Below are 26,912 nucleotides of genomic sequence, written 5' to 3'. Positions count from 1 at the left end.
GCAACAACAACAACAACAGCAAAAAAGCTAATGAGCGCATGCATTTATAAATAACATTGAAATGAAACATACCCAAATATATACGAATTGAATTCGAACAAATTTTCTTAAACAGCTGTTGCTCATCGTCCACAGCGGATTTAAAATATTTTAGCAACGAGAAAAAATAAAAAAACCAAAAAGAAAAATCGTAAAATTAAAACACCAACAAAATAAATATACAAAAAGTAAAAAAAGAAAGAAACTTTTGGACAAGTGGAAAGAAGTCTTTGTCTCGTTCTCTTGGTGCTAATGTGCAAAGTTTTGTGTTTTCATCGGAAAATTATTTAAAAAGTGTGTGAAAATAGACGACGACGTTGAGTGGGAGTGACGACAACTGCGGCGAGTTGTGGCAACTAGACCCTGGAGACCGAGCCAGAGGCAAACCAGTGTGAGAACGAGCCAAAAAGCTAAAAACAATGCCTTTTGTAACGCCCAGAAGTGGCACCAACAACAATGCCTCCTCCAACAGTGGACGCACCACATTTCGTCCACCCTGGGTGAAGGATGATGGCGGCTCCTCGACTGCAGCAGCCAGTGCATCCACAAAGCCGGCATGGGCCAAAAAGTCAACCAAAGAGAACGGTGAGAAGGAAAAGGCCGATACACCAGCAACGAAGGCCAAAGCTAGTCCAGCTACAACCGCAACGGCGGCAACTAAAAAGGCGACTTCTAGCCCTGCTGAGCCTTCCAAGAAACCGGCCGCTACTGCTGCTGCTGAGCCTGCTGTTAAGAAACCAGCAACAAAAACCACAACAACTGCCGCTGCCAAGAAAAATGCTGAGCCAGTGACTAAAAAATTGCCAGAGACCGTTAAGAAAGCGGCACCCAGTGTGGTAGCCAAGAAGCCAGCAGTCACTTCCACCATCAAGAAGAAGAAAGAGCCCACACCACCACCAGAATCATCATCTGAGGAAGAAGAGAGCGAAGAGGAGGAGGAAACTGAAACTGAAGAAGAAACTGAAGAGGAGGAGACAGAAGAAGAAACTGAGGAGGAATCAGAGGAGGAGGAGGAGGAGGATGATGATGACGATGACACCACCGTGGAAGCCAAGGTGCCGGAGCATGTCAAGAAGGCCGCCCAATTGCGTCCCACGCAGATCAACAAAAAACCGGAACCAACGGAAAGTGAGTTAACACAACGTTTCACTCTAGAAAAACCAAAATTGCGATCCGTCGTGGTCAAACGTGACAAATCAATGAAAAAAGTTGCCCCCGAAGACGATGAGGATGCCGAGGAGGGTGAAACGGAAGAGGAACGCGAACGTCGTTTGCGTTTTAAACTGGAGAAACCGAAATTGAAGCATGTGAAACGCGAAGAGAAACCATTGCCCAGCAAGAGCACCGACAATTTGGCCAAAATTCGTCCAGTTCTCAAAAAGGTACCCCGTGTCGACGAGATCCTCAAAGAACCCAAAGAGGAACCAAAGCCCGAATTCAAGACCAAGACCCTTAGGAAAGCGCCCTCCATAAAACGCGAAATGAGCATTAAAAATGGTAAGTTTGGCCTTTGACTATTCCGAGAGATGATGCCACCTGAAGAAGCTAAACAACCAATCCCGCGCCGATTAACAACTCCAGAATGGGGAGAAAAAAAAAACCAAAAAGAAAAACGCTGTACAAATTTATTGCTGCTTCTCTAATGTTTAACAAGAAATTGGGGGAAAAAAAATGTTCGTATGGAATCTCTCTGTATGCTAGATGAATTCATTTCTCTTGTGCCGCATTGTGTTTGCATTGCTCTCATTCTCTTAATTTTCCTTCTCTTTCGTTTTTTTTTTATTTTGCCTTCTCTGTTTGTTAAAACGAGTGGAAAGATAAAGGGTAGCAAACAAGGGGGTAAACGGGGAAGGTATAAAACGCTCGGGACGGAAAGGCAAGGCCGACAGGCGTCACAACAAAAACAGGCAGCGCGTCAACGTGGCGTATGAGTGATATGTGTAAAAGTATTGGTTTTTACCCCATTTCCCCTGCTCATCACACAAGCGATGGCCGCGTGAGTAAACATTTCCATGAGATTGCTCTCAATCCTTTGAAAGGTCTCAACAAGAAATGCAATTTGCAAATAAAACTCTAGTTTTATGTGTGAATGAATTGAAAGTATACAAAAAAACAAAAAAGAACTAGAGAATAGGGATTAACTGGTTGTGATAAGAAAACTCATGGGTTCAGCCATCGCAGTATATAGACAATACGATATTGCAAGCTAGGAATAATCCGCAGTTTTATGAATTATGATTATTTTTGGAACACTTCTTAAGGAAAAAAGGTGAGGTGAGGCAATGTTTCTATAGGTTCAAATGGTTTTTATCATTGGAAAAGTTTGATTATCGTTAATCGCATTTAATGTACATTTAAAGGACTAACCTAAGAATTAAACTAAGAAATCGTAAATGCCACATCTTTTAAATGGAAATTAGCTATTAAGGATTTTAAAAGGAAACCATTTTACTTGCATTAAGTAACTGTTAGTTAAACAGACGATATTTGTAATTTGCACTTTTCCAACAGGTAGCATGTGTTATGTGCTCCATCACGGGAGCAGCTCATCTCCTCCATGGTTTCAATCCTTGACACTCCCTTCACCCTCTTTTCGTGTTCATGTCCACCTGAGCGCTGCTTGCTCATTTATAAAACCTCACAAAGTTATATATACACACACACACACACACACACACACATAAAATAAATATGTATGTTGGTGTGGCAGCATATAGATATGTGAATATATTTATATATGTATTCGTGTATGTGAATGATCTGATGGTATATGAAATAAATGTGCACAAAAACATTTCATCAACAAAAAGTGAAACAACAAAGCGCATATATTGCACGAATAGAGAGACAGAGAGTACGAGAGAAAAAGGAGGTGTTGTAGGGTGGTGAGAGGGAGACAGGCAGAGAGAGAGTGGGAGAGAGAGGGGTGAGGGATATAGACAGAGACAGAACAAGAATATAAAGCAATATAAATACCATTTTTTATTTATTAAATTTTAGTGAGTGTTGTGCATTGAGCCGAAAGAGGCGTAAAGTGTTTTCCCACCACACCCGCCGCCGCCGCCACCCACCACTCCCCATAAAACAGAAATATTTATATATGTAAACGTTGTCGTCTATACATGTATCAAAATTGGAAGTATACAAAAAATTCTGTCCCTAATTCCGTATTTATAATTGCCACATATTCGCAATTTTCTAATGGACATTGTTGCCTCAAGGCTCTCCTGAACTAAGGAAACGTCAACTTGGCCAAGCAAGGAAGGTCAAAGAAAACTGAGAATATTACAGTGAGTTGTGTTGCATAAGAATTTCTTCTGTTGCTTCTTTCTTGTCGTTTCCTGTCCCCCCTTAAGTTTTTGTTGTCATTGTCCGAAAATTGAATTGCATAGTCCTCAGGGGGACTAGGATTTAACCCCTCAAGGTGTTGCCTCAAGTGGACCAAAAACCAACAAAAAAAAAAAAAATAGTAACAAAAATGAAGTGAAAAGCTCGTTAAGACCAGCAAAAAGGTTATGTGTAAGGCAGTTAACTCGCGTCCTGTTCAGCCTGTGTTCTAATCAGTGGGCAATAACGTGACCGCAAATGCGTCCTAATCTTGGTCGAACAAACAAAAGGATCGACTGGGAAAAAGGAAACGAAAAAAGCAATAGGAATGAGTGTGGAAATGGGCATGGGAATGGGCATGGTTAAGAAGAGGTCACTAAATAAAATGAGGCAAAACTCCTGTTGTCCACCGCACCATTTGTCCCCTTTAAAGCAATGGCATAAAAATAAAAAACCAACCAAATAAAACAAAACAAAACAAAAAAAAAAAGAAAGGAAAGGCCAAACACAATGAAGAAGACAAAAAAGAAACATTTATTTAATGTGCTCGGTCGGACGACTTGGTCTTGGACTCTCAAGGAGCAGAGGGTGTGGCGCAGGGGTTTCATCCATTCACTTCATCTCACTTCGGTTTTGGTTCGGTTTCGTCTAGAATTTCTTCTTGTTGTTTCGCTTTTTTTTATGGTCTAAGCAAAATTCATGATTATTGCTCATTGTGTCAAAACTAGAACATAAAACGGAATGTTTAAAACCAACCAGCAGCAGCCAGTGCTTTTGTAGGTGGAGAGCTGAAGAAGATGATGATGATAACTTGGACCGAGCTCTTCCTTAAAGTCAGATAGATTGGAAGAGACAGAGAGAGTGGCCAGGCGGCACACTCCACAAAAACTGACAACTATCAATAAAACGAAAAGAAAAACTGAAGCCGAAACACTGAACTGAAACCCGGCAAAGCGACAAAGCTACCAAAGATATATGGCCATGTGCTTGATATAGTCTAACTAAATGCCCCATTTATATTCAAATATCCGCCACTAAAAAACAAAACGAAATAAAAGACGGCGGTAGCCGCAAGTCTCTTCCAACCCCTGGCCATCGTCCAATCCTCCTGCTATGCTCTGCTTCGCTTGACTTGGTGGAGGCCAAGCGAGCGTCTTCAAAGGCGGAATCCTTAAAAAAAAGGACACGAGGCAGCAGGGGGACAAAATATTTTCTTTTATTTAAATGAGCCTCATCTCTATGTATGTATTTGTATGTATCTAAGCGTGTGTGTGTGTATTATATATATGGGACATGTAACGGCTGCGCTCCATTTTGAGGCAAGTTTTCGTTTTTGTCTTTTTTTTTTGGGTGGGTCAAACTGTTTTTTTTTTTTATCTTTTTGGAAGAAAAGAGAGGGGTATGGGTCATCAGCTGCTGTCATTAGAAATGTCGACTTTCAATAGGTAAGGGTGTTTCTGTGGCTGTATGTGTGTGTGTATATGTGTGTGCCCAACCCAACGAAGCATAAAAGATGATTAGGCTATTTCAAATTTAGACACAGCGCGGTCAAAATGACGTAAAAGGAAATCATTTTAAAGACACACTCACCTACACACACACACACACGTTTTCGATATGATGCCAAAATATTGCAATGGTTGACTGACTTATTCAATTATTACCCCCAGCATGGCCTTTAATATGATTAAAATTTTAATTTAAATTGAAAATTCATATTAGAACCTTACCCAATTTGGAATTAGGAATCTCATGGCCTTCAACATACATATAAGATCATTTATTAGTGGCGTCTTAAAAGTATTCAAGTTTAATAATTGAAATTGTCAATTTTTAAATGCGATATAAGATATATCTGAACCTTTACCTAAATATGATTCAAATTTTCTCTTAAAGTCCTTTCTATAGTCACAACTTTGCCTTTAGCCTAATTAAGTTTTTAAACTTATTCAACCAACGAGGCCAACTATTTTTAGGATTGCTCTTTCGATGATTAATTTTGTAGTTTAGTTTACGCTGTAAATACTTATTAGGAATATTAAAAACGCCAATCATACAAAAAGTCAACTGATCTTCTTTGGGATTCTGTGTGTGTGTGTGTGTGTGTGTGGGTGTGTGGGTGTGTGTGGAAGAGAGGTCCATAAAATATGGATAACTTTACAGTGCTTCATCATGCTCAGGAATAGGGAGACAGAGTGTATGAAAGGGGCGAAGGTGGTAAGAGAGCAGCAGGAGCAAACAAAAGAACCAGAAAGTCAGTCATCAAGTAGAAAGAGCAGGCACCACATCCAGCCATCTAAACAAGCATCCATCCAACCAGTCCAACAACAGTCAGTGATTCAATGACAACGGCAACATTTGTGCATGCATAGAATATTCTGTTGATGATAACACAATGAGCAGGGATCCCCGTTCATTCTCATCCCATCCCTATTTCAAATGAAGGTGCGGTGCCGGGGTGCACAAGGGGGGCACTCTGAGTGAGCTCGCAAAATTTATGTTTACATACCCCCCCTCGCTATTCATTTTGCGCCGTCGTAAGTGCGGGCTTTGCGGTATATTAAGTGGGTAGCATCAGCAGCTGAGAAAGGAAAAGAATCTCTCTGTTCTGTTCTGTTCTGCTTTTTATATATTTAAATAAGAAATAATTTTGTCGACATGAATGAATGAAGACTTTTATCTGCCCTTTCCTACACACCCTTCCACACACACACACACACAAAAAAGCAAGACAAAAGTGGTTTTTTGGGTAAGTTTTTTGTTTTGTTTTCTTCTCGGTTTCACTTCTCTCTGAACAATCTCTGACTGTGTATGCGTGTGTGTGTGTGTATGTGGGGAGGACTGAGGGTTTCTGATTTAGGGGTATACATTTTCCCAGAGCTTGGCCATAAATTACTAAACCGAATTAAGCGAAACTTACTAAACGCTCGCTCAATTGGCTGCCCAAAATGTTGACCACGTATTTTAATCAGTGCCCAATGATAAGACATTGAAATGGGGCCGGGAACGGAGGGGAATGAAAGGCCATACCCATTAGAGGGACCCACAGTACAGACAGTTCATTAACATGCAGCAGGGGACTAGACAATAATCAAGTTTCTTTGAGCTGCCACACTGATTTCATTCACTAAAGTAACACGAGTTCGGATTAGTTTTTTTTCGCCCAGGTGCAGGTAGTCATCGGGGGAACGGGGGTGTGCTCGCTCTAAGAACGGCGGGAGGCTAATGCACCGCAAAAAGGCAGCCAACCACTTAAAGATTAAGTGCAGGTTCAGCCAGGCGCGACTGGCAAGACGTGGGAAGAAGAAGAAGGACCCTCAGAGTAAGGAACGGAAAAAAAAACACAAGCTAAAATCCAAAAGAAGAGAACTCGCTCAGAGTGGGACAGGGGTGAGCGTATTAAAACGGGGTAGGGAAAAAAAGAGAACCGAAACTGAAGCTCACACAAAGGATAATGCGGCGTAAGGTTGCCTCGATGGCTGGAATGCTTGGGTTGGGCCGTCGATGGGTTGCTGGGGTCGGAGAAGCGTTTCTTGTTGCTGCTTGCCATCATCTTCATCGTCGTCGTCGTGGGTTCATTCAAACAAAGCTAATTAACAGATTTGTCAGCTTTTCTTCACTTGGCAGCAGCAGCCATTGTCTTAAGCAGTTGTTTGACTTTTACACTTCTCCCGCAGCAACAACAAAGCATAAAAAGAAAACATGCAAAGTATTGGAAAAACACTGAAAAATGGAAAACATAAGAGAGAAAAAAAAAACAGAAGAAAAGCGAAATAAAAGTTCATTTTGAGTTGAAGGATGTGGGAGGTGTTTGTGTGTGTGTGTGTGTGGCGGGAAGGTAGGGAGTTTAGCTGTATAAAAACAAATCAAAAGTTTTTCAATTGCTAATTACAAGGCCAGCAGTCCATGCAGGCGGCCTGATGGGGCCCTGGCCCATCGCAGGATGACTACTGCCCAGGATAAACAGCAAAAGAAGAACCTTCGAAGAATTTTCCTTGCAAGTTGAACTCTTGTTAGGCCAACAATTTAAACGGAAATTTATTAGAAACAGCTTGCAGAAAAACATTTTCCAAACTAATTGGCCTCGTTAACAAAAGGTCTAAGAGCAGCAAGCAACCCACCAACAATAAGAACTCTAACTCCAACTCGATACCAAAGCTAAAAAAGAAACAGACGCCCCAGACTTTAAACTAACTAACTAACTAACTAAAAAACCAAAAGCAAGCCAAGCCAAGCGAAACGAAACGGGGGCTGCCAAAGTGCAGATGGGGAAAAAATTTCCAAAAAAAAAAAAAAAGGAAAATAAAATGCAATCAAAGTTTTCCTTCGGCTCAGTACGGTTCGGTTCGGCATTGGGGGTGTTAAAGCAATAAAACACCATCAAAGCCAGTAGGTGGTCGATGATGGTCTACAGCAGAAGCAGCCAGAGCAGCAAGGGAAGCAGTAAGTAACTTTTCAATCTCTGTTGCAACTTTCCGGCTAAGTCAGAGACACACACACAGGGTTCCAGACGTACCGGCAGCACCTACCAACAACTCAATTGATATGTATGGCTGTGGCCTGTGGCTGGTTTGCTGCCCTCCAGTGCCAAGCTCCAAGTTTCTTTACAACAAAATAATAACAAACAACTGACACAAATTGCAAACTCATTAAATTAAAATTATATTTAATAACCGCGAGTGCACGCAGCGCTAAACGATTTGCTCTAATGCCCAACCATCCATCTTTTTCATCTAAAAAACAAGAGAGCCAACCACTAGAACTCAACCAATCTCAATTTCCGTGTCCGTTTTTCGTTCTTTTTGTCTTTGTTGTAGTTCCCGCCCCGCCGCCGTTGCCATCGTTGGTGCCCAAGGCTCCACCACCGCCTCCCCCGCCATTGGCACCCGGCGAAAAGCGTGTCCTATCCGACTCGCAGAAGCAAACACTCGAGAAGCTGAAGTAAGCTCAATTGCCCAACACCCACTGCGCCAGAGACCCTTTCATGTGATTCACATTTTTTCTATTCTTTTTTTTTGACCAGAACACGACCCCGCCGACGTCCAGACTGGTCTGAAATGATGAAAGAGGTGGAGAGCGGCAAAAAGCTGCGACATGTGGCATGCAACGACAGGTGAAAAATTTAGTTATTTAGTTAGTTGGTTAGTTGATGTCATCAGCAGAAGTCCCCAGAACAAATTACTTACTCTCGAGACAAAAGAGAGAAATAGAGAAAAAATATTTTCATGACAGAGTGTTAATAATATTAATTTTAACTTGGACTCGCTTTAATTGATCTCAGATCTCAGCCCATATTGACATGCAAATCAATGACGAAAGTGGACGACAAGTTCATCTATGAAACGGAGAAGGACAATTCGCATAATAAACTGCTTAAGCAGATTCAGGGTGGTATTAAACTGCGTCCCACCCGGACTAATGATCGCAGTAAGCCCATCTTGGATGGCCTGCGAAAATTCCGCCGACAAATGACTATCGAGGAGCAACTGCAAAAGTCGCAATCAAAGGTCAATATGCTTAGCGAGGCGCCCAGCAGTCATGCTCTGGGTCCAACCAATGCCAGTGCCCTGGGAGCGGGCAGTTCAAGACCCAGCATTGTATCCACCATATCCATTGATGAGGAAAGTCCCGATGAGTTGGATGACATTGACAAGATTCGTGATGATCTGCAGAGTACGAAACAAATGCTGGCCCTCGAGCTGCGCAATCGGGAGGCTCAGGAACGCGAGAATAAGAAACTCTTGGCCAAAATACGAACCTTGGAAACCGAACTGGAGCGAGAAAAGTCACGTGAAAAGAATCTCGAATATGGCTCAAATGTTATTGTGGCCACCATGGATCCCACACCAACAACTGAGCAGGCTTACGTCAATTCGCTCAAGCGTGAGGTGGAGGACGCTCGCAAGGTGTCCAAAGAGGTGGAACAGAACTACCAAAGCACCGGCGAGCTGCTTGTGGAGGCAAAAACGGAAATTGAGGAACAAAAACGACAAATACAATTGCTTGAGCGCAAATTGGCAGCGGCATTGCAGGTAAGCGACAGCCAAGACAGATTCAACCAGCCAAAATGATGAGGGGCGGGGCAAAGAGAATGGTGTGGGGAATGAAAGCGAGCACAAAGTGTTGTCAGTTGAACAAACTAGTTGGGAGTTGGAAGAGGGTCACAAGCCAGCCAACTAAGCAACCATTCGCCCGCCCATCTATTTCTATATATTCTTGGCCATTTCTAGCGACGTGTGCTCCGCAACGCGGCAACAGCCGACCGTAAAGATTAGAGAGAGAGCCCAGGCAATCGCAATTAGTTGCTTTAGTTTGATTGATTGATTTTAGTTACGCTTAAAGACAACAATACTTCGTAGGTCGCTTTAATCAGCTGACAACACTTTACATCCGCTGATATTTTTGGGTTTCTGGGACGGATTTTACGAGAAGGAAATGTGTCGATAATCGGAGGATTTTCGCTTTTGAAATGAACTGATAAAAAAGAAAATCCCTTTTCATAATTCTTACAGACTCCGTTTCGAGTTAAACCAGTTTATAAACTGTTTCGAAAATCTTGTATATATTAAGTTTCAAATAGATCATACAAGTGCCATTTCCATATCATCTGATGGTGATCCGTCCCAGGACACAAATTCGGGGGCTCGTTACATACTATGTTAATGGGTGATAGACAAACAGACATACTCGCAATTCCCAAAAGCTTTTCTAACCAATTAACGCGCTATATTATAAGGGTCATACGACACCAAGCACTAACCGTCCGCATATTAGTTATTGCTTTGCTTACGACGACGACAACGACGACGAGGACGACTACTACAGCAACGAGGCAAGGACCAATCATGGTCTGCACAAGGTATCAAAGCTGCTCACATGCGCCCGTTTGGATGAATCTCTTTCGTTGATGCCTTCTCTTTGTCTGTGCAGGGTGGCGGAACATGGGATGGCTCTCGGCGAACTAGTGATGCCAATTTCGGACGCGATAGTTCACCCGAGCTGGATATCGAACTCAGCGAAAGTGATCCAGACGAGCCGGAAGAGAAGAAAACAGAGAGACGGGAACGTCGTATGGGCAAAGAAGTCAAAGTGCTACGCAGCAAACTGACCAAATTGAAAGTAAAGGAGGAGGCGGCCAAGAAGGAGAAGGAGGTATTGAAGCAGGCCATGAAAAAGAATCATGTCATACTCAAGTGGGTAGTAGGTCATATTGAAGGACAACAGAACAGATGAGGATTACAGGGTTTACCTTATTTCTTAGGGAAGAGAACAAAAAGTTCAAGAAGCTGGAGAAGGAGGTACAGAAAATGGCCGCCTCAATGAAGCTGGAAGAAGACGAAGTCGATGCCGAAGAGAAGGATGAAGAGGATGAGGAGGAACCCGAAGATGAGCACGTCAGCGAAGAGGAGTCCGAAGAAGAGTCTGAGGAATCGGAATCTGAAGAAAGTGAAGCGGAATCAGGCAGCGAATCTGAGACAGAAGTAAGTTAGACAATCTATGTATATGTGCTCACCTGTTACGAATTTGGCTGTCCCTTTCTGTAGGATGCGGCAAACTCAGCCAAAAAGGCCAATCTGGAACCACGAGTGAAGACGCACGAAGGTCGCTTTGCTGCTATGAAGAAATGCAATGTCCTGCTCCAGGCAAATGTGGACAACTTGCAGGATCAAATTGTCCAAGTGCGCGCGAAGGCCACAAATCTGCAGGACGAGCTGGATGCGGTGATTGCCGATTTGGGTTTCTAGGTATAGAGCAGTACAAGGACGAATAAACGACGACGACGAGAACCGGGAGTAGCACAAACACAGACAAAGTATCGTATCCAAGGAGTACAATGTGTTTATTTATTTAACTATTTCTGTTTACGTACTGTTTGTTTTTGCGTGTAAACAAATAAAATAACATTTCATAAAAAACATATAAACGCCGCTACCTTGACACAAACATCTGTTCACCTCATGAGGAATGGTGAATAGTGAAACAAGCGGGGAAATCGAAAAAATGTTAATGCATTTGGCATTTAATTCGCTAAAATATTTCCTAAACTAGATTGGAATGGCGTCAAATCAGTAACAAATATTAAGTCTCTGTTGATTTTGCTACATTAATTAATTAAAATAAGTAAAGTTAAAAATAAACAAAAAATTGTGTCTTCTGGAACATTGGAAACAGCTGGAAATGTTGGCGCCAAATTCAAATAGTTGAATAGATTTCAATGTAGTTTTCATTAATGGAATTGTAAGATTATTTTATTGTATTTTAAGCATGTATAACAATGTACAAAACAACAAATTGATGAATTTGGCTAAACTAAACGGTAGATTATGAGTAGATTATGGTTTAATATGGAAATGGCTATCACGCTTGATCTTTGAAAACTGTATATGTATGTAATATTTGTGTTTATTTATGTATATTTTTTTATGATAATCATGGATCCTGGTAGATTCTAGTAATTCTATAAGTATACTGAGCATCGAATAGGTATACTAAGTCTATTAGAATGAACTGTTTGTTGAGCACTAACTCCCCAAAAATGCTCAATATTTGATATTAAATTTAATTTAGTTAGTACCGATGTGTAAACACGACATGTGTGTGTGAGAGAAACCGCGAACTTATCTAAAACATTTTCACCCAGCATTTGAGCTGCTCTCGTTCCGCTTTATCGTCCCTTCTACTCTAGTAGGATGACCCGCAATCGCTTTCGCAGCGTCGATTCTCGTGGCAAAGTCATGGCCCATTTTTTGAGTGCTGTCAGAATGACCGAGCTGACCACCATGAGAGCTCCAAACAGGGAGTATCCAGTCGGAGTCTCGCCGAAAAACATCATTTGCCAAATGAAGGCGAACACAATATCTGCACAGCGTGCAATGGCCACGGGGCCAGCTTGCTCCACTTGCAGCGACAACGTTAGTAAGATTTGGCCAAGAAAACTGAAGATTCCCAAGATGACAACTAGCCATCGATCACGTCCACAACTGGGCCAACAGACGGCTCCGATTGCAACGCAAACTATGAATGTGTATACCAAAGCAATAGCTCCAAAATTCGTCATGATCACGGAAAAGTGTAGATTCTTAAGGGCTCGCAGCAATATATAAACGTTGGCTCCAAACAGCGTCGATGATATCGCAGCAACTGGTCCCCAAATGTCGTAAGTCTTATCCGAATACTTCTCGCTTTCGCTATCTAGTGTAGGAGTCGCACTGCCAAAGATCAACGGCGGACGGGTGATCAGGACAACGCCCAGAAGTGTCATATTAATAGTGACCACATTAAAGAGCGTGCAAGGCTCCTTGAGAAAGACCCGCGCAAAAATGGCCACAAAGACGGGTGTGGAGAAAATAATTACACTGGCATCGGCAAGTGGCATATGACGGAAGGCATAGAAACTTAGCATAAGTCCAGTGGTTCCCATAAAACAGCGTAGCAGCAGTATGACCCGCTTGCCCTCCGGGAAAACCGGTTGTTTGGTGTAAATCAAGATGGGAATTGTGGGCAGCAGAACGCCTACAAACCGAAAGGAGGCTAACTCCATAGGATTCACGTCCACGAGGCCCTTAACTATCACTGAACACAGCGAAAAGAATAGCGAGGATAGCGTGGCCAAAATAATGCCCAGGTATGGGCAGTTTAGGCGCATTTTTAATCGTTCCAGCCATCGGTTAGATTTGTCGTTGGATTGTGTCCCCTCCTGAAACTGATGCAGCTCCAAATTCTCTGGCATTTTGTTGTGCACTGATGTCTCTCAACTATCTAATAATTCTATTACCAGCGATCTCGCATTCTGCAAAGCAGTAAATTTTTTTTATAAATTAAAATTCTTGTTATTGTTTTGTCTCGTACCTGATTGGGAAAAATCAATTTTCACCGTATTGGCTGGTCTACTTTTGGTCCGCGATTGCGGGATAAATCGGGAAGCTACGTCCCTTTAATTTTGCCCTTTTCGCACTTCACCTTCACTGAAACATAATGTCCTTTTACCCGTTTCATAGGACTTTATATATTCTCATTATTTTCTATTTGATATTTTCATTTCTCTTCATTTATAAATAGGCCGTTATTTTTCTGCCAAAAAATTGACTAACAGACTCCAATTGCGTTAACAGACTCAAAATGTGTTAACAGAATGGAAACGAGTCGTCACAACTAAAATAAAAAAAAGTACACAAAAGAAATGAATGGAAATAGCACAAATAAAAAGTGGGCAATTCTCGCAGCCAGCCTAGGCCTGGTCTATGTTCTTGTGCGTCACAGATACTCTATAATTGGACAAATGCGGCGCCGTATTGTACTCCCGGGTGCCAGTAATCCTCTTCGTTTCAAGCAGATAGAAGTCCTCACCACGTCGCAAGATGAGGCCACACAGAAAATTATAAAAGAGCTCAAAAGGTGAGCTGCGTTAAGGTCTGCGACACAATTTCACTTTTATGTTTATCACCCACAGCCACTGCCAACGTTTTCAAGTCTTGGGATTCGACTGTGAATGGATCACAGTTGGAGGTAGCCGGCGACCGGTTGCCCTACTCCAGCTCAGTTCCCAGTATGGACTGTGCGCACTGTTCCGCCTGTGCTGCATGAAGCAAATTCCCAAAGACCTACGAGAGCTACTCGAAGACGATGCTATTGTCAAAGTTGGCGTGGCACCGCAGGCCGATGCAATGAAGCTTTCTCACGATTATGGAGTAGGCGTTGCCAGTACATTGGATCTACGATTCCTGGCAGTTATGGCAGGCCACAAGGCCGAGGGACTGGGCAAGCTCTCACACACTCATTTGAATTTCGTTCTGGATAAGAACTGGCGATTGGCCTGCTCCAATTGGGAAGCCAAACAGCTGGAGGAAGTTCAATTGAATTACGCTGCCAACGATGCTTTGGCTGCTGTGGCTATATTTCAAAAGTTATGTCGAGATTTGGAACCACGTGCGTTTTGGGACATTCGCCCTCTAACAAGCGAGGATTGGCTACCGAAAATTCAACCATTCATTGATGTGGATTTCACCAAAGGCTTCTCAATAGGCCTATCTTCATCCAATGCAGGCGGAGGCACTGCGCCCTCCTCATCTCCAATGACAGCCAAATCCAAACCGAAGAAGGTGATGGTACCAGAGAAGCAATACTGCCGCAAACTGGGAACACAGTCGAAAGCTTTTTATGACAACTGCCTCTTGGAGGCACCAGATGGCGAACTTTTATGTACCATTGATCGGCGTAAAGCTTCCTGGTATCTAAATCAAAATCTGGGCACCCATATTCCTGGGGAAACATTTACTGTCCGCTTAAACTTTGAACCAGCTGGAAGGGCTGTTGGCGAGGTAGGTCGGTACTATCAGACGCCAAAGGAGAATCAGTGTGTAGTTTGTGGGCGCCGAGATGCCTATATACGGAAGAATGTTGTCCCACGAGAATATCGCAGACATTTTCCGGAAGTCATGAAATCGCATACGTCCCACGATGTGCTCTTGTTGTGTCACACTTGCCATCAGTTGAGCAATGTTTCCGATTTACGTATACGCACCAAACTAGCCACCAAATGTGACGCTCCATTCAAGCATGGCGATGGCATGGTGAAATGCCACGAGGATCCGATCTTGAGACGAGTAAAATCTGCTGGCAAAGCTTTAACCTACCAAAGCGAAAGGATTCCTCAAGCAAGAAAGGCAGAATTGCATCAAATCCTGTTGGATTACTACAAAGATTGCAATGAGATCACAGATGAGCTGCTGAAAGAAGCTGCCAACATTGACTATCGTGTGGAGAATGACGATTACTGCCAGCATGGGGAAAAAGTGGTCCAAATGTATCGCGATCAGTTTGGCGGTCTCATTGAATTGGAACGCATGTGGCGAGAGCATTTCGTTCACACCATGCAACCCAAATATCTGCCTTATTTATGGAATGTTAATCATAATGCAGATCGCCTCGAAGTGCGGGCCAGTGAGGGAAGAGTCGACAATGCTGATTTACTGGTAGCTGGACTGCCAGCCAAGGCCAATCTAAATTCAAAACCTAATCCAAATCCTCAGTGAAATGTTAAATATTTACAAATTACAAAAGAACGCTCAAGTGCCTTAATAAGTTTGTACTGAGTTTCGTACGTACTTATGATACTGCTTTATTTAAAAATAAATATAAATACATACATTTATTTATAAGTATATACCTATATATATATTGAAATATTCTATTCATAATTTAAACATTGAATTTGTGCTATTGCGGTCGCTTCGGATTTAATTTAGTATTTTTTTCCATGGCAAATCGAGCATCCTTCTGATCACTAGTCTATAAAGCTTACAGTTTACGAGATTTTAATACATTATATACAGAATCGAGGCGGTATGGATCCTAATAGCAGCTAAATGAATTCAAAACCCTCGTATTTGTAATCCGTTTCGATTCTCGTCTCGCTCAGCAGGGTTTTACCACTCAAGTTGAAGGCTGTGATGAAGGTGGAAGTCTTGCCATTGAGTTCTTCTGATTTTAATGCAATAATGATGCTATCATCGGTACCCGGCAAAAACTTAAAGCTGGAGAAGCCATGTGTGGGTGAAGTATTTTCCGAGTCGAGTTTTATCGTCTCAATACTGTAGAAATTCTCATCGGCAGACACCAGAAGATTACAGCCCATGTGCTCATCTCGAGTTTCGTTATATCTGGAGTGAAAGAATTCAATTACTTCTCTTAGACAGATTGGCCAATAACATTTATACTTACTTCTCACGGGAACATCGACGAGGTAGAAAGAACCAGCGTTTATGCACATCCGACCATGCACCGCTTTCGTGTATCATATAGCCCGGCCATGTGATCTGATACGATTCCAACCTCAGTCGTTTAAAGTTTTCTGCCCAATTAAGGGATCTCACTTCTCCTGAAGGACTTATTGCTTTCACATACATGGGATTATAGTTCTCGAAGTCACCCATGCTAGTGGTCCACTCCTTTCCCATGGAGCCGACGTATAGCGTTTGTTGCTTCACCGTTGCCCACTCTGACTTGAAGCCTTTTGCGCTGTGTCCATCACCATCCAAGAGAATCACCCATGGAATGGGCTTGTCCTTGATCAACTCATAAATCAGGCCAGTGCGATCGTCGAAGCTAAGTAGGCGACCATTGAAAGTGACCAATTCGGACAACTCCATGCCACGTCCCTTCAATGCGAAAGCCGACTCTAGTGACGTGGGTGTTCCGTCATCCCACTTTATTTGTATCTCGCTCTTCGACACTGTATATGTTAGATAGCCCTTCTTTAAATAACTTCGCCACGTTGCGCTGCCATCGGCCTTGACCACCTTGGAGTTGGTATCTAGATCTGCAATCATGGCAATGCGAAAATTGATAACGCCACCGTGTAAAGCTATCGGCGGCGTTAATGGATAGGTGGCATTGTATCCCACATTGTATCTAATGTCCAGACTCTTGGCATCCGTATAACTTTGTCGCAGCCAATAGCCGTCCGATGAGGATCTCGAGCCTTGGCGGGCGTAGTAAAACAACAAGACCAGAGCCACAACGCCAAGGACCAGCAGTGCAAAATGGTAGTTGAAACGAACCGTTCGATTCCCGATCCTATAGGTGGGCGTTCGTATGGCTGACCGCCAGTCGCGCATATACATGGCTCGTGGAGATTGCTCCAAATCCCTGTACGACGCGAACGTCGGGCTTTGCATTTCTAACCAGAGACAAATGCTGTGATGTGTCGGTTTACGTCTAGAGTATTTGGATTAGAACAGGGTGCCACTCGCGGTGATTGATCAGCTGTTGCTTTGCAATGGTGGCAATAGCACTGCCAGTGTTGTTTAATAGTGGTTAAAAGTGTTGCAAAACATTCTGCATACAAAAAACAACATTCACCAGCACGCACGTGTCGCACACAGTTTGTAAAAAAAATAAAGGTAAAAGAAAATAAACCACGCGATTTTTTAGACATTAAAAACGCATAGAATCTTAATTACAAGCACTAATATAAACAAAACACCTTAATTTTTGATATACAGGTGATTGGTGTTAGAACATAACCCCAACTACCACCAAGTGCCCAAAAGAATCCCTCGGTACCTAAGGGTACCCAGGCAATCTTGAACCCAAGACAGGGAAACAAAGTTGTGAAACATGCGTATCGAAACGTGCTACTTTTGCTCGAGCAAAATATATCCCGGACATGGTGTGCAGTTTGTGAGAAATGATTGCAAGGTAAGTCCGACACACCTTTAAATGTGCACCCCTGGAGTTAATGCCAACCATTTTCCATAGATATTCAAATTTTGCCGTGGAAAATGTCACAAGGCGTTCAAGCGCAAGAAGAACCCACGCAAGGTAGGCTGGACTAAGGCACATCGTAAGGCGGCAGGCAAGGAGCTGGCCATCGATCCCAGCTTTGAGTTTGAGAAACGTCGTAATGTGCCCATCAAGTATAGCCGCGAAACTTGGCAGAAGGCCCTGGTTGCCATTAAAAAGGTTACCGAGATCAAGGAACGTCGCGAGAAGCACTTTGTCATGGAGCGTCTACGCAAGGGTCGCCAAATTGAGATTCAAATGGATGTCAAGGATGTACAACGCAATATGTCGTTGATCCGTTCACCAGCCGCGGGTCTTAAGGAGCGTCGTGCCAAGGAGGAGGCAGAAGAGGCAGCCCTAATGGAAGAGGATCTGCCTGAGGAGAAGATTACTTATGTAGATGCGCGCGAACTGGAGAGGAAACTCGAAGAAGGCATGGACATAAATGATTTGGAGATGTTAGAAGCTTAAGCAGAAAGGGAAATGATATAATTTTCTGAACAGATGTAAATAGTTTTTAAGTTGCTAAATAAAGTACAGAATATGTACATATACATATGTCGATTATATTATATTTTGGTATAAAAATATATTTTATTTATCCACATGCTCCTTCTCAACCTTCTGATCCGGAGACTCTAGATCTATAGTCACGGGGCCATCATTTTGTATATGTACTTGCATATAGGCACCAAATTTTCCATCTTTAAGAAAGATTAGTTAAGATTTTGTAATTATTTATGTTAAAATCTTTAAATACCTTTGATTTTGCTGGAATCATAGGATAGCTTTAAACGATCAAGGAAATGCTTATAGAGCTCTTGGGCTTCGTCACCCTTCATAGCAGCTGAAAAATCTGGTTTGTTGCCCTTCAGTCTGTTATAGAGAGTGAACTGGGACACACAAAGAATCTCCAACTCCAGATCTTTTGCTGATTTTTGCCAACGTTTGCCGGCCTCGTCCTCAAACAAACGAAGCGCCAGAATCTTCCGTACCCTGCAGTAGATGAGGACCTTAAGATAAAAATGGCATCATCTTGATCGATACCCACATGTATTCCACATCTGCTTTGGTATCGTTGGTCTTTAGTCCCACAAGTACGCACAAACCGGGTCCAATGGAGGACACCAAGTCCCCCATAACTAACAAAAAAAACCAATAAATGGCAAAGAGTTAATGATCTATCCAAGGACTGCAACATTATTTATCCTTTACCCGTGACCTGAGCGGCCTTTACTCTTTGTATCACAGCTCGCATTTGTTATAAATTAAACAAAATTGCATTGAATTTAATAAACTATGTATATTAGACAGTGTGGCATAATGTCTGCATCAGTCAACTGTTCAGTGTTGGTCAACAAAAAGAGAATTTGAATTTAAACAGTTTTTTGACTTGTATAAATTACGATTTTAATAAAAAATATATTCATTTAATAAACATTAACAATTAGAATACAGTTGATAAAAAATATATATATGTGTATATGTAGGTGTATTATTTGGTACATGTCTTGAGAGCAGAGTTTGAGCAGAGTTCCGGGTAAATACTTACGTTCGAGTTAAGCTTGGAACGATTAAAAAAAAAAAGATTGACCTAAAATGTTAACAAAGAGAATAATAATAATAAGAATAATAATTTGTTTGGGATTTGGAAGAGACGTTATCACAGCGCCGACCGCTTTAAGTTATTTTGAATTTGAAGTTTCCTTTCGCACAACTTCTTGATGTGGATCTGATTGGTCAGTTCGGCCTGTCGCAGTATCTTGCGGATATCCAATAACCGCTCATGTTTGTGAGCCAACAAGTAGGCGGACTTTAATTGACCCAAATAAATAAAGGAGGATATTCGCAGCTCCACACTGGCTATCCGTTTGATTAGTCTGTCCAAAATCAGCTTTGTCTCTGGCAGATGAGTATGGATAGCCGCATTGATAGCAATCGAAATGATCTCATCATATTCCGCAGTCGTACCAGGACCACCATTATTGCTGGCAATGCAGTCGAGCAGACGTTCCACCTCACTGAGACGTTCATTTCGTGCTAGGTATTTGGCTGTTGCTCCAAATACCTTAATTGGTTCCAATTTATAATCCTGCAATATTCTGTGATAGAAAACCAACAAAGAAGCTATTAAAACCATCGTCTTTTATTTATTGCTCATACTTACCCATAAGCCAAGCCGAATCCCTCATCTATGTTCTTGCCACAGAGCAATACCAGAATGCACAAGTGAACCCTGGCCGTGGCTCCCTCAAAGAGGGTGGGCAATGTTCCTTGACTTGTATCCAGGCGAATTTGTTTCAAAATTTTTAGAGTGTAGAGCGATTCTCTAGACGGTTGATCTTGTTCACATCGACTTAGAAACTTGGCTACTTCCATCTGCCGACGTATGGTATTAATGTGACCATTTAGAGCACGAGCATCCATTTGCATGGCAAAACATGTGCCGCCAGCGGCTTTCGAGTTGGCAATACTTGATCGTCGTCCCTGTTCATGCTGCAAGTGCTCCCATTGGGATAAATCCAGCTCACCCTGCAAATGCATTTGCGCGGACAACAAATGTTGAGAATTGGCATGCAATCTCTGGAAATTCTCACAATTCAAGGCATAGAACTTGACACAAGTCATGCTCGCTCGTATGGGATCCTTGAGAAGTAGCTGCAACTGATACAGTGAGTTCAATTGTTGCTGCTGTTCCAGATGGCGGCACGTTTGAAGTAAAGGCAATCGCCAGGCGTTCATTTGGCTATCGTCCAGTTGCTGCAGATCCTCTACCATAACAGGCAGACGTCCCTGAACTAATGCCACCAGGAAGATGTGCTGAATAAATAGATTCGCATCCAATTGCTGTTGCTGCCAATAGCGTAAAGCGGCTCGCTGTTCCTCGTGCTGCATAAGCAACTGCAGTATATCGGCATGGCTCCCATAGGTTAGGACATAGTGCATAGATTCTTCAAAGGAGCGTGATTGCCGTCGATTCCCACTATCCTCTTGACCCATTGACCCGTAATTGCCCCGGGAAATGTTTTTTAGACTTGCCAAAGAGTTCATCACATTCAATGCTGGTTCCTGAAGCGATAGATGCTGGATATTGGGCTCCCGGCGACGAGAGAAAAGCGAGGCCGAAGAGGTACTCAAGTTGCGGATCAGCGAGGCTCGTTGCAGAGTTTCCGGTTGAGTCTGAGTTTGCGGCAAGGATGCAATCAATTTTAGAATTTCCTGCAGCAATGGGGGGCCACGATTTGGACGCCTCTTAGGCAGAAGTATGGTCTCTGCAGTGCCAGCTTCGAATATATTCTTGTAGAGGCAAGCATTTAGCTGCTCACTGGACAACCGTGTCATACAATGGGCGAATTTCTCGCGAGCTGCAGAAGAAGATTCGTTCTATAAACATGTTAAAAATTAATCCAATGCCCACACCTACCCGCATCGTAGCAACCGGCACGGAGACATGCCAAACCATGTGCTGCCATTACACCAGTGGTAGCGAAGCCACACTTTAGATGCACCTCAAGAGCCAGGGTCCAGTGTTCTGCTTCCACCAGTACGTCTGCTAACTTACGCAGACTATCATCATCCAACGGACAGGCTGGGATTAGAGACTCACAGCCATGTTGGACTACGGACATAATTATCTCCGATTGCGTCTGTATGTTCTCAAACTGAAAATAAAAGAATTTCGATTTATTTTTACTTAAGAATTTCTGGATTTAATTTTAATCCTTACCTTTCCGGCTGACGCCAAGCAATTAATCATTTTGGCCACCAGTTCGTAGTCGACCTCTGGATTGGGCACCATAAGCTTCTCCAGGTTGCGGCAATGGTACAGCAACAATTCGGCGCAATGCCGTTCGTTCTTATGATGCCGCAAAATGGAAAGACTTAGGGCCACACTGGGAGCATGGTCATAGGAAAACTCCTCTCGCAACATTTTATCATGGGTAATTACCCCACTCAGTCGCCATTTGTAGTAATCAATGGAATAGGATTGTCGCAAATTGGCTGACTCATCGAAGGGCACTGAGGGTTCCATAGGATCTACCGCGTTCATGGCGCTTCCACTTGCTCCCCAGCAATCGTTGCAGACTCTAACCTCCACTTCGTCATACAACTCGGGAATGCGGATGCGCTGACTGGAGCATGCATAGCAGACTACACGGCCACAGCGTCGACAGTGATGCCTTCGCATTAACATGGTGAAGGCCGCCCGACGGCAACACATACAATGGGTGGCTTGCTCGTCGGGGATCCACTGGTCTCGATGCGGTGCCTGTTTGGGCATAACAAAGGCCCCGCACAGTGAATCTAGTGAGTTCTGGACATCGGTAAGCATAGAGCTTGGCTCAGAGGCTCCACGTACATTGGCAATGCGACAGTCCAGCGCCTTGCTGGCATAGATTCTTAGCAAGAGATCCAAGCATTCGTGGGTTATACAATGATCCTGTTGATAGGAGTTAAAATTGAGCAGAATAAATGCTTCCGTAGGTGTCTGCCCGAGTTGAAATCGCAATTTGGTATCAGGACTTTTGGTATACACACCGTAGGTGTGTCCAAATTTCTCAAAACAATACGGACATGGTCCAATCGGCTTTGTCGCATCGATCTTGGCCCGAGCCGCTTCCAGCAATTTAGTGAGCAATTCAAAACGCGAGTTCATCACCAGTTGCTCAAAAATAAGCAAAGGACATCGCATCAAAGGCCAAAATTGATGCCTCTCGTCTATGGTTAATTGACGCAACAGCTCCAGTGACAGCTGATAGTTGCGATAGGGACGTGGATCACGGGCATGCGTCTCCAGATAGTTAATAACCCATTGTAGCAGTGACAACGAGTTAAACTTATCCTTGTGCGTGTCCAGAAGATTGACCATTATGGACGGAGGAAACAATTCCACAATTTCCAACAAATGGCAATCAACATCCTCGTCATCGCGCAATATTAGTAGGGCATCCAACAAGATAAGTTGACATGTTTTCTGCTGACCAGTGGATCGTGCTAAATTTATGACACGGCACCACTGAAGGCACAGCTCGTAGCGTTGACGCTGGAGCAGCTGCTCGAAGATCACATTCGGAGTCTGTCGCCCAAAATCGTATGCCTGCGGCCAACTCTCAAACTGCAGTATGGAAGAAACCTTTGCATATATGGTTATATCCGGTAAAGTGCTCTCCAGCTGATGCCGCAGTGCATCCGGAATATTCAAATTCGCCTGTTTGTGTTTCAGAGTGCGTTCGATTAGCTCCTTGGCCAACTGACTGCTTGTGATCTTTGTAAAAAAGTCGCTTAGTAGTCGAGCTCGTTCGCCCAGGTCAAACATATGAACGACAAGCTGAATATTTCGCGAATCCTTCGTAAATCCCGTATTCTCGACAAGATGACGGATGAGATAATCTATGCGCTGACGTGTTGGTTCCCCTTTACCACATATTCCCAGCAGTAATATTCGCAGCTCCATTTCTCGATCGGGCACAAGGTGCTCTAGGCTCTTAATGTCGATTTTGTAGGCATTTAATGACGCCAGGACTCTATTACCTTCGTGCATACAAGCCAAAATGTCCATTTCATCTAATTCCATTAGCTGGGCCAGGCACGAGAAATTCAAATCGCACGACCCGCTTTGCAGCTCCCCCTTCTGCACTGAGAGAAGCAACTGGGCCAACAGCTGATTGTGCTGGACTATATAGTTGTGGATAGTTTCCTGCTTCTGCGGTGATACCAATCGGGATTTTCTTTTTGGAGGGCCTTCTCCCCCCAGTTGCGGGCAAATGTTTAGCGCAATGACATGAACCAGGTTCAAATGCAGAGCCGCCACATTCGATTCAATCTCCAGAGGAGTTATGTCGCCGTCATAGATTAAATCACCGATAACTTCAATTGGATTGTATTGGAGTAGGCGCGTGTTCTGGTACTCCAAATTAGGATCTCTTAGCTGCAGGAGTCGTGTCAATTGCTGCATGTATCCATAGAAACGCAAAAAATAATTGTGGCGCGAGCGAAGCTGTTGAAAGAGAGTCCCATGAGACCGCAGTTCCTGGCAATGGACATACTCCGATGACTCCTTTTTGAATAGCGTCCCAAAGGCCGCTTCGCGTTGCAATTGCAAAGCCAGAGCCGTGGGTCTCAGTGGGTAAGTTTGTTTATAGAGCAGTTCGTTGAGTCCGGGCTGTCGACCAGCTCGTTCCAGAAGGCGCATGCATTCACAAAGATTTTGCAGCAGATGCATGGCTCCGATTTCCGGACTGGCATTGCCACTCTCTCCATCCCCCGATTGTTTGGCCTTCTGCTTCTGTTGTTGCTGCCGACGGATTACCAAGAGCAGGTTACTGGTGATCTCCCGATTGAATTTAAGATTCACAATCAAATCGCAAATGATTAATGCATTTAGATTGCGTTCCTCGAATTGTTGGAGAAAACTGTATTGCCTATTGACAACATGTCGCTGGAGAAGATTCTTTAGCTCGTCGCTCTGCTGCAGTTTTTGGGCCTGAGCGAAATTATCTACGACGCTTATAATCTTTGACAATTCGAATCCCTTGGCCGCCACATCCTTGATTTGCTCCACTGTGGTGTTGTCCCGCGACTGACCTTTGACTTCCAATGCCTGATAATTGGCATAGATGGTAGCTAGTTTCTGTTTTATTAACTGCTGCTGCTCCATAAATTGTAATTCACGATTTAGTTGGCTCTGCTCCAGGTGAAAGATCTGTGAAGATGAGAAAATTAGAGTCTGCTTCTATTCCACTCCACACTTACCTCTATAATGGCCTTGACATCAGTGAAATTCTTTAGAGCCAGGGCCATTATGGCCAGTTGCTCGGGAGTACTCAGCATTTTGGGAATTATCGAGCGATGTTCGGAAATCTGAACTGCGGCACAATTAACTGAAGTTGCCCGATTTTTGGTCAATAGCTGGGCACGGGCTCGACACTGTTCCAGGGTGGGATCTGCATCTGGTACGGTTTTAGCACCACTGAAACTCGCCGCCCTTCGCTGTTTGCGAGATTTTCGGCGAGTTAAACTGGATGCATGATTTCGCTCACGGCTTTCATCATCGCTAGAAGCCTTCTCCTTGGCATTACAATGCATTTGGACCAACTGCAGCTCCAGTTCAAGTTGGCAGCTTAAAAGTGGAGTGCTTTTTGTCAAAGATTCGTCAATCTTCTGGAGAACACCTAGCTTCCAAAGTGTTTCGCTTATCGAGTCCACCAGACGTTGGAATCTTGCCTGTTCAGTGGAGCACTTGTAATCTTGAGAATGAAGTTTTTTGGTTACAAAACTCTTAAGGAATGTGAAAAGAGACTGGAGGGTAATGGCTCGGCAGATGAAACCACAACGTCGCCGGTGATTCACTTGACGAGACGGCATGACATCTGCATTGTCATCGCCATCGCAGTCCTCGTCGTCCTCCTCCTCGTCGCAGTCCTGTTCGCTGTGTCGCATCGCGGTTCTTTGATCCAGTTGCTCCCAGCGCAAGAAGACCATCTGGAAGATATCCTCCAGCAGAGAGCACAGTGTGCCCAATTGATGAATTTGTCGCAACTGGGCAGAGAGTGACACCATGGATATGGATTTATCTTGTTCCAATATCAAGTTATAGACATGACTCAGTGCCGTGTAGTAACTAAGCGTCTCGATCTCTTGGTGATGCAAACATTTCAGAGCTGGAGTCAGCTTCTGCCATTTGTAGGTATCTTCGATGAGGCGAAACAACTTCTCACTATCACAGACAATACCGTAATCGTATATAAGTGAGAGCACTCCCGGTGCCCGGAGCAACTGCTCCACTTTGATTACTTTACTAAGATCGTCCTGGTTTCGGAAGAACTCCAGCAAGACGGATAAACGTTGGAAATCGGCATAGAAAAAACCATGTACTTGCTGCAGATCATCCTGTGGCACAGCTGTCACATCGAAATCCTCTAATGGTATGTCCAAAACGGCCAACTCATCGATGGTCTGCATGCCATGGGCAAACTCATTGGCCAGCTTCAATATTAGTAATGTATTCCTAAGAGTGCGATCTTCGATAGCTCCATAGGACTTTAATTGCTTGGATAATTTGGGCACAAAATGCTCCCGTCGTTGGTGAGCAAGACACAGGACTATTTCCTTGGTGGGTGGCACTGGCATCCACAATTCCGACTGCTCCTGTCTGCGTAACACCTCGTCCAGCATGCTTCCATTTGGCCGGGCCAACAAGGCCAACATTAGGCGCTCTGCCGACTGATTATTTTGACTCAACAGACACTCAAGTAGACGATGCTGCACTGAGTGCGCCTCATCGAGTATGCTCTGAGGCAAATTCGCCAACACACAATAGAAATTCGATAACGATGACGGCGACGTCGTCTCATGGTCGTCTAGAATTTGCTGAATAGCCAGCGTGATGATGCGACCCACAATGTACTTGGATTTCGGTAGGATGTGATTAAGCACAAGGAGAGTAGGATAAGGCGTAGATAAAAGAAGGGATATGAGGTGATCTGAATAACATTTCAAAGATCCCCCGGCACCTACTTCCCCACTGCAGCCTGTAACACATTTGATGAGAGACTGCAGAAAACAAAGAAAAAATTATCCCAAACTAAATGAAATACAAATGGCTGCTTGTCACCTGAAATATTTGCTGATCTGCTAGTGGCAGCAGTTCCAGCAACTGGCGCACATTATCCTCTTGATTCGCCATCTCCACCATCCGCTTCGACGTCAAGTCCAGCTTAGTTCATTGCACCAACTGACTGGCGATTAGCTAAATAAACCTTCACGTACAGAGTACAATGGGCTTTGTGTAGCGATTGTCTCCTGGTCTGATCGTTTTGTTTTTACTGTTTGTGTCTGTGATAACCGACACCCGCATATTAATACCATTCCCCTCCTCTCACCGACTGCAGTTCACAGTCTTTTTGATCTTCTTCTGGTGGACGGTCGACGGTGGACGCCTTTAATCACAGTGGAAAGCCAGAAACAAAATAATCATGTTTCTGATTACGGTCTCAGCTGGTCGAGAGTTGTGGGTGGCAGGGGGTGCAATCCGCAATCGATATACATTCGATATGTGTTGGTGTTGTAAGGTGCAAAAAGTTTTATTACAATTTGAATAAATCTTGTAAAATGTAACGGTTGAAATGGATGGAATGTAACGGTCAAAATGGATGAAATAGAGGTTTATATAATATTTGGCGTTGTCTTGAATCGTTCAAATATATAATAGTCAGTAACTCAAATTATTCTAAAATCAAACTGGGGAAATTTAAATTTACCGC

The 26,912-nt window shown here is 43.4% G+C and overlaps 8 protein-coding genes across 10 annotated transcripts in view; 3 read left to right on the top strand and 5 right to left on the bottom strand.

Annotated features, from left to right (window-relative positions):
- The window catches only part of LOC6646889 (trichoplein keratin filament-binding protein), a 29,651-nt gene extending 18,724 nt beyond the window's left edge, over positions 1 to 10,927 (bottom strand). The window contains exon 1 of the mRNA XM_023178676.2: positions 10,880 to 10,927. The gene's annotated coding sequence lies outside the window, so the exon portion shown is untranslated. The remainder of the gene's footprint in view (positions 1 to 10,879) is intronic.
- LOC6646891 (glutamic acid-rich protein) lies at positions 240 to 11,286 on the top strand. 3 transcript variants are annotated; one of them, XM_002069910.4, is made up of 8 exons: positions 240 to 1,536; positions 8,184 to 8,307; positions 8,390 to 8,479; positions 8,648 to 9,398; positions 10,103 to 10,225; positions 10,297 to 10,559; positions 10,628 to 10,847; positions 10,911 to 11,286. In XM_002069910.4, the coding sequence occupies exons 1-8, from the start codon at positions 459 to 461 to the stop codon at positions 11,109 to 11,111; spliced, it is 2,850 nt and encodes a 949-aa protein (XP_002069946.1). In that variant the 5' UTR covers positions 240 to 458; the 3' UTR covers positions 11,112 to 11,286. The 3 variants fall into 3 exon arrangements, with proteins under 3 accessions (XP_002069946.1, XP_015032871.1, XP_015032872.2); XM_015177386.3 differs by having other exon boundaries at positions 242 to 1,167; XM_015177385.3 differs by lacking the exon at positions 10,103 to 10,225 and having other exon boundaries at positions 241 to 1,536.
- A 338-nt stretch (positions 11,287 to 11,624) lies between these two features.
- Positions 11,625 to 13,558, bottom strand: LOC6646892 (solute carrier family 35 member G1). The gene is made up of 2 exons (XM_002069911.4): positions 13,216 to 13,558; positions 11,625 to 13,156 (listed from the first exon to the last, which is right to left on the bottom strand). The coding sequence occupies exon 2, from the start codon at positions 13,094 to 13,096 to the stop codon at positions 12,044 to 12,046; it is 1,053 nt and encodes a 350-aa protein (XP_002069947.1). The 5' UTR covers positions 13,097 to 13,156; positions 13,216 to 13,558; the 3' UTR covers positions 11,625 to 12,043.
- Positions 13,526 to 15,529, top strand: LOC6646893 (exonuclease 3'-5' domain-containing protein 2; the record flags this gene model as incomplete). The annotated part of the gene is made up of 2 exons (XM_002069912.4): positions 13,526 to 13,761; positions 13,817 to 15,529. Coding segments are annotated over 2 exons (1,818 nt in total), but the record flags the coding sequence as incomplete, so codon positions are not given.
- Positions 15,437 to 17,124, bottom strand: LOC6646894 (apyrase). Its single transcript, XM_002069913.4, has 2 exons — positions 16,087 to 17,124; positions 15,437 to 16,025 (listed from the first exon to the last, which is right to left on the bottom strand). Exons 1-2 carry the CDS (start codon positions 17,040 to 17,042, stop codon positions 15,728 to 15,730), a joined length of 1,254 nt encoding a protein of 417 aa, XP_002069949.1. The 5' UTR covers positions 17,043 to 17,124; the 3' UTR covers positions 15,437 to 15,727.
- A 67-nt stretch (positions 17,125 to 17,191) lies between these two features.
- LOC6646895 (probable ribosome biogenesis protein RLP24) lies at positions 17,192 to 18,203 on the top strand. The gene is made up of 3 exons (XM_002069914.4): positions 17,192 to 17,267; positions 17,370 to 17,565; positions 17,626 to 18,203. Exons 2-3 carry the CDS (start codon positions 17,485 to 17,487, stop codon positions 18,118 to 18,120), a joined length of 576 nt encoding a protein of 191 aa, XP_002069950.1. The 5' UTR covers positions 17,192 to 17,267; positions 17,370 to 17,484; the 3' UTR covers positions 18,121 to 18,203.
- LOC6646896 (D-aminoacyl-tRNA deacylase) lies at positions 18,117 to 18,984 on the bottom strand. The gene is made up of 4 exons (XM_002069915.3): positions 18,865 to 18,984; positions 18,701 to 18,791; positions 18,410 to 18,645; positions 18,117 to 18,353 (listed from the first exon to the last, which is right to left on the bottom strand). Exons 1-4 carry the CDS (start codon positions 18,905 to 18,907, stop codon positions 18,244 to 18,246), a joined length of 480 nt encoding a protein of 159 aa, XP_002069951.1. The 5' UTR covers positions 18,908 to 18,984; the 3' UTR covers positions 18,117 to 18,243.
- A 138-nt stretch (positions 18,985 to 19,122) lies between these two features.
- LOC6646897 (zinc finger FYVE domain-containing protein 26 homolog) lies at positions 19,123 to 26,658 on the bottom strand. The gene is made up of 6 exons (XM_002069916.4): positions 26,264 to 26,658; positions 24,403 to 26,202; positions 21,377 to 24,352; positions 21,074 to 21,311; positions 19,817 to 21,014; positions 19,123 to 19,751 (listed from the first exon to the last, which is right to left on the bottom strand). Exons 1-6 carry the CDS (start codon positions 26,342 to 26,344, stop codon positions 19,313 to 19,315), a joined length of 6,732 nt encoding a protein of 2,243 aa, XP_002069952.2. The 5' UTR covers positions 26,345 to 26,658; the 3' UTR covers positions 19,123 to 19,312.
- Between the last annotated feature and the right edge of the window lie 254 nt (positions 26,659 to 26,912).

This window comes from Drosophila willistoni, chromosome 3R (assembly GCF_018902025.1).
Source record: "Drosophila willistoni isolate 14030-0811.24 chromosome 3R, UCI_dwil_1.1, whole genome shotgun sequence".
NCBI classification, from domain to species: Eukaryota; Metazoa; Arthropoda; class Insecta; order Diptera; family Drosophilidae; genus Drosophila; species Drosophila willistoni.
This window is presented reverse-complemented; position numbering and strand designations above follow the sequence as displayed.

Bases quoted from the DNA above. Each gene is read 5' to 3' on its own strand.
- LOC6646891 (XM_002069910.4), top strand. From the start codon at position 459: ATGCCTTTTGTAACGCCCAGAAGTGGCACCAACAACAATGCCTCCTCC. The intron at 1,537-8,183 runs GTAAGTTTGGCC...TCTTTGTTGTAG, and splicing joins CGAAATGAGCATTAAAAATG to TTCCCGCCCCGCCGCCGTTG. The intron at 8,480-8,647 runs GTGAAAAATTTA...AATTGATCTCAG, and splicing joins CATGTGGCATGCAACGACAG to ATCTCAGCCCATATTGACAT.
- LOC6646892 (XM_002069911.4), bottom strand. From the start codon at position 13,096: ATGCCAGAGAATTTGGAGCTGCATCAGTTTCAGGAGGGGACACAATCC.
- LOC6646894 (XM_002069913.4), bottom strand. From the start codon at position 17,042: ATGCAAAGCCCGACGTTCGCGTCGTACAGGGATTTGGAGCAATCTCCA. The intron at 16,026-16,086 runs GTAAGTATAAAT...CTTTCACTCCAG, and splicing joins CGTCGATGTTCCCGTGAGAA to ATATAACGAAACTCGAGATG.
- LOC6646895 (XM_002069914.4), top strand. From the start codon at position 17,485: ATGCGTATCGAAACGTGCTACTTTTGCTCGAGCAAAATATATCCCGGA. The intron at 17,566-17,625 runs GTAAGTCCGACA...CATTTTCCATAG, and splicing joins TTGTGAGAAATGATTGCAAG to ATATTCAAATTTTGCCGTGG.
- LOC6646896 (XM_002069915.3), bottom strand. From the start codon at position 18,907: ATGCGAGCTGTGATACAAAGAGTAAAGGCCGCTCAGGTCACGG. The intron at 18,792-18,864 runs GTAAAGGATAAA...TTTTTTTGTTAG, and splicing joins AAAGGCCGCTCAGGTCACGG to TTATGGGGGACTTGGTGTCC. The intron at 18,646-18,700 runs GTGGGTATCGAT...CATCTACTGCAG, and splicing joins AAAGCAGATGTGGAATACAT to GGTACGGAAGATTCTGGCGC.
- LOC6646897 (XM_002069916.4), bottom strand. From the start codon at position 26,344: ATGGTGGAGATGGCGAATCAAGAGGATAATGTGCGCCAGTTGCTGGAA. The intron at 26,203-26,263 runs GTGACAAGCAGC...TGTTTTCTGCAG, and splicing joins CAGATCAGCAAATATTTCAG to TCTCTCATCAAATGTGTTAC. The intron at 21,312-21,376 runs GTAAGGATTAAA...TTTTATTTTCAG, and splicing joins GCTTGGCGTCAGCCGGAAAG to TTTGAGAACATACAGACGCA.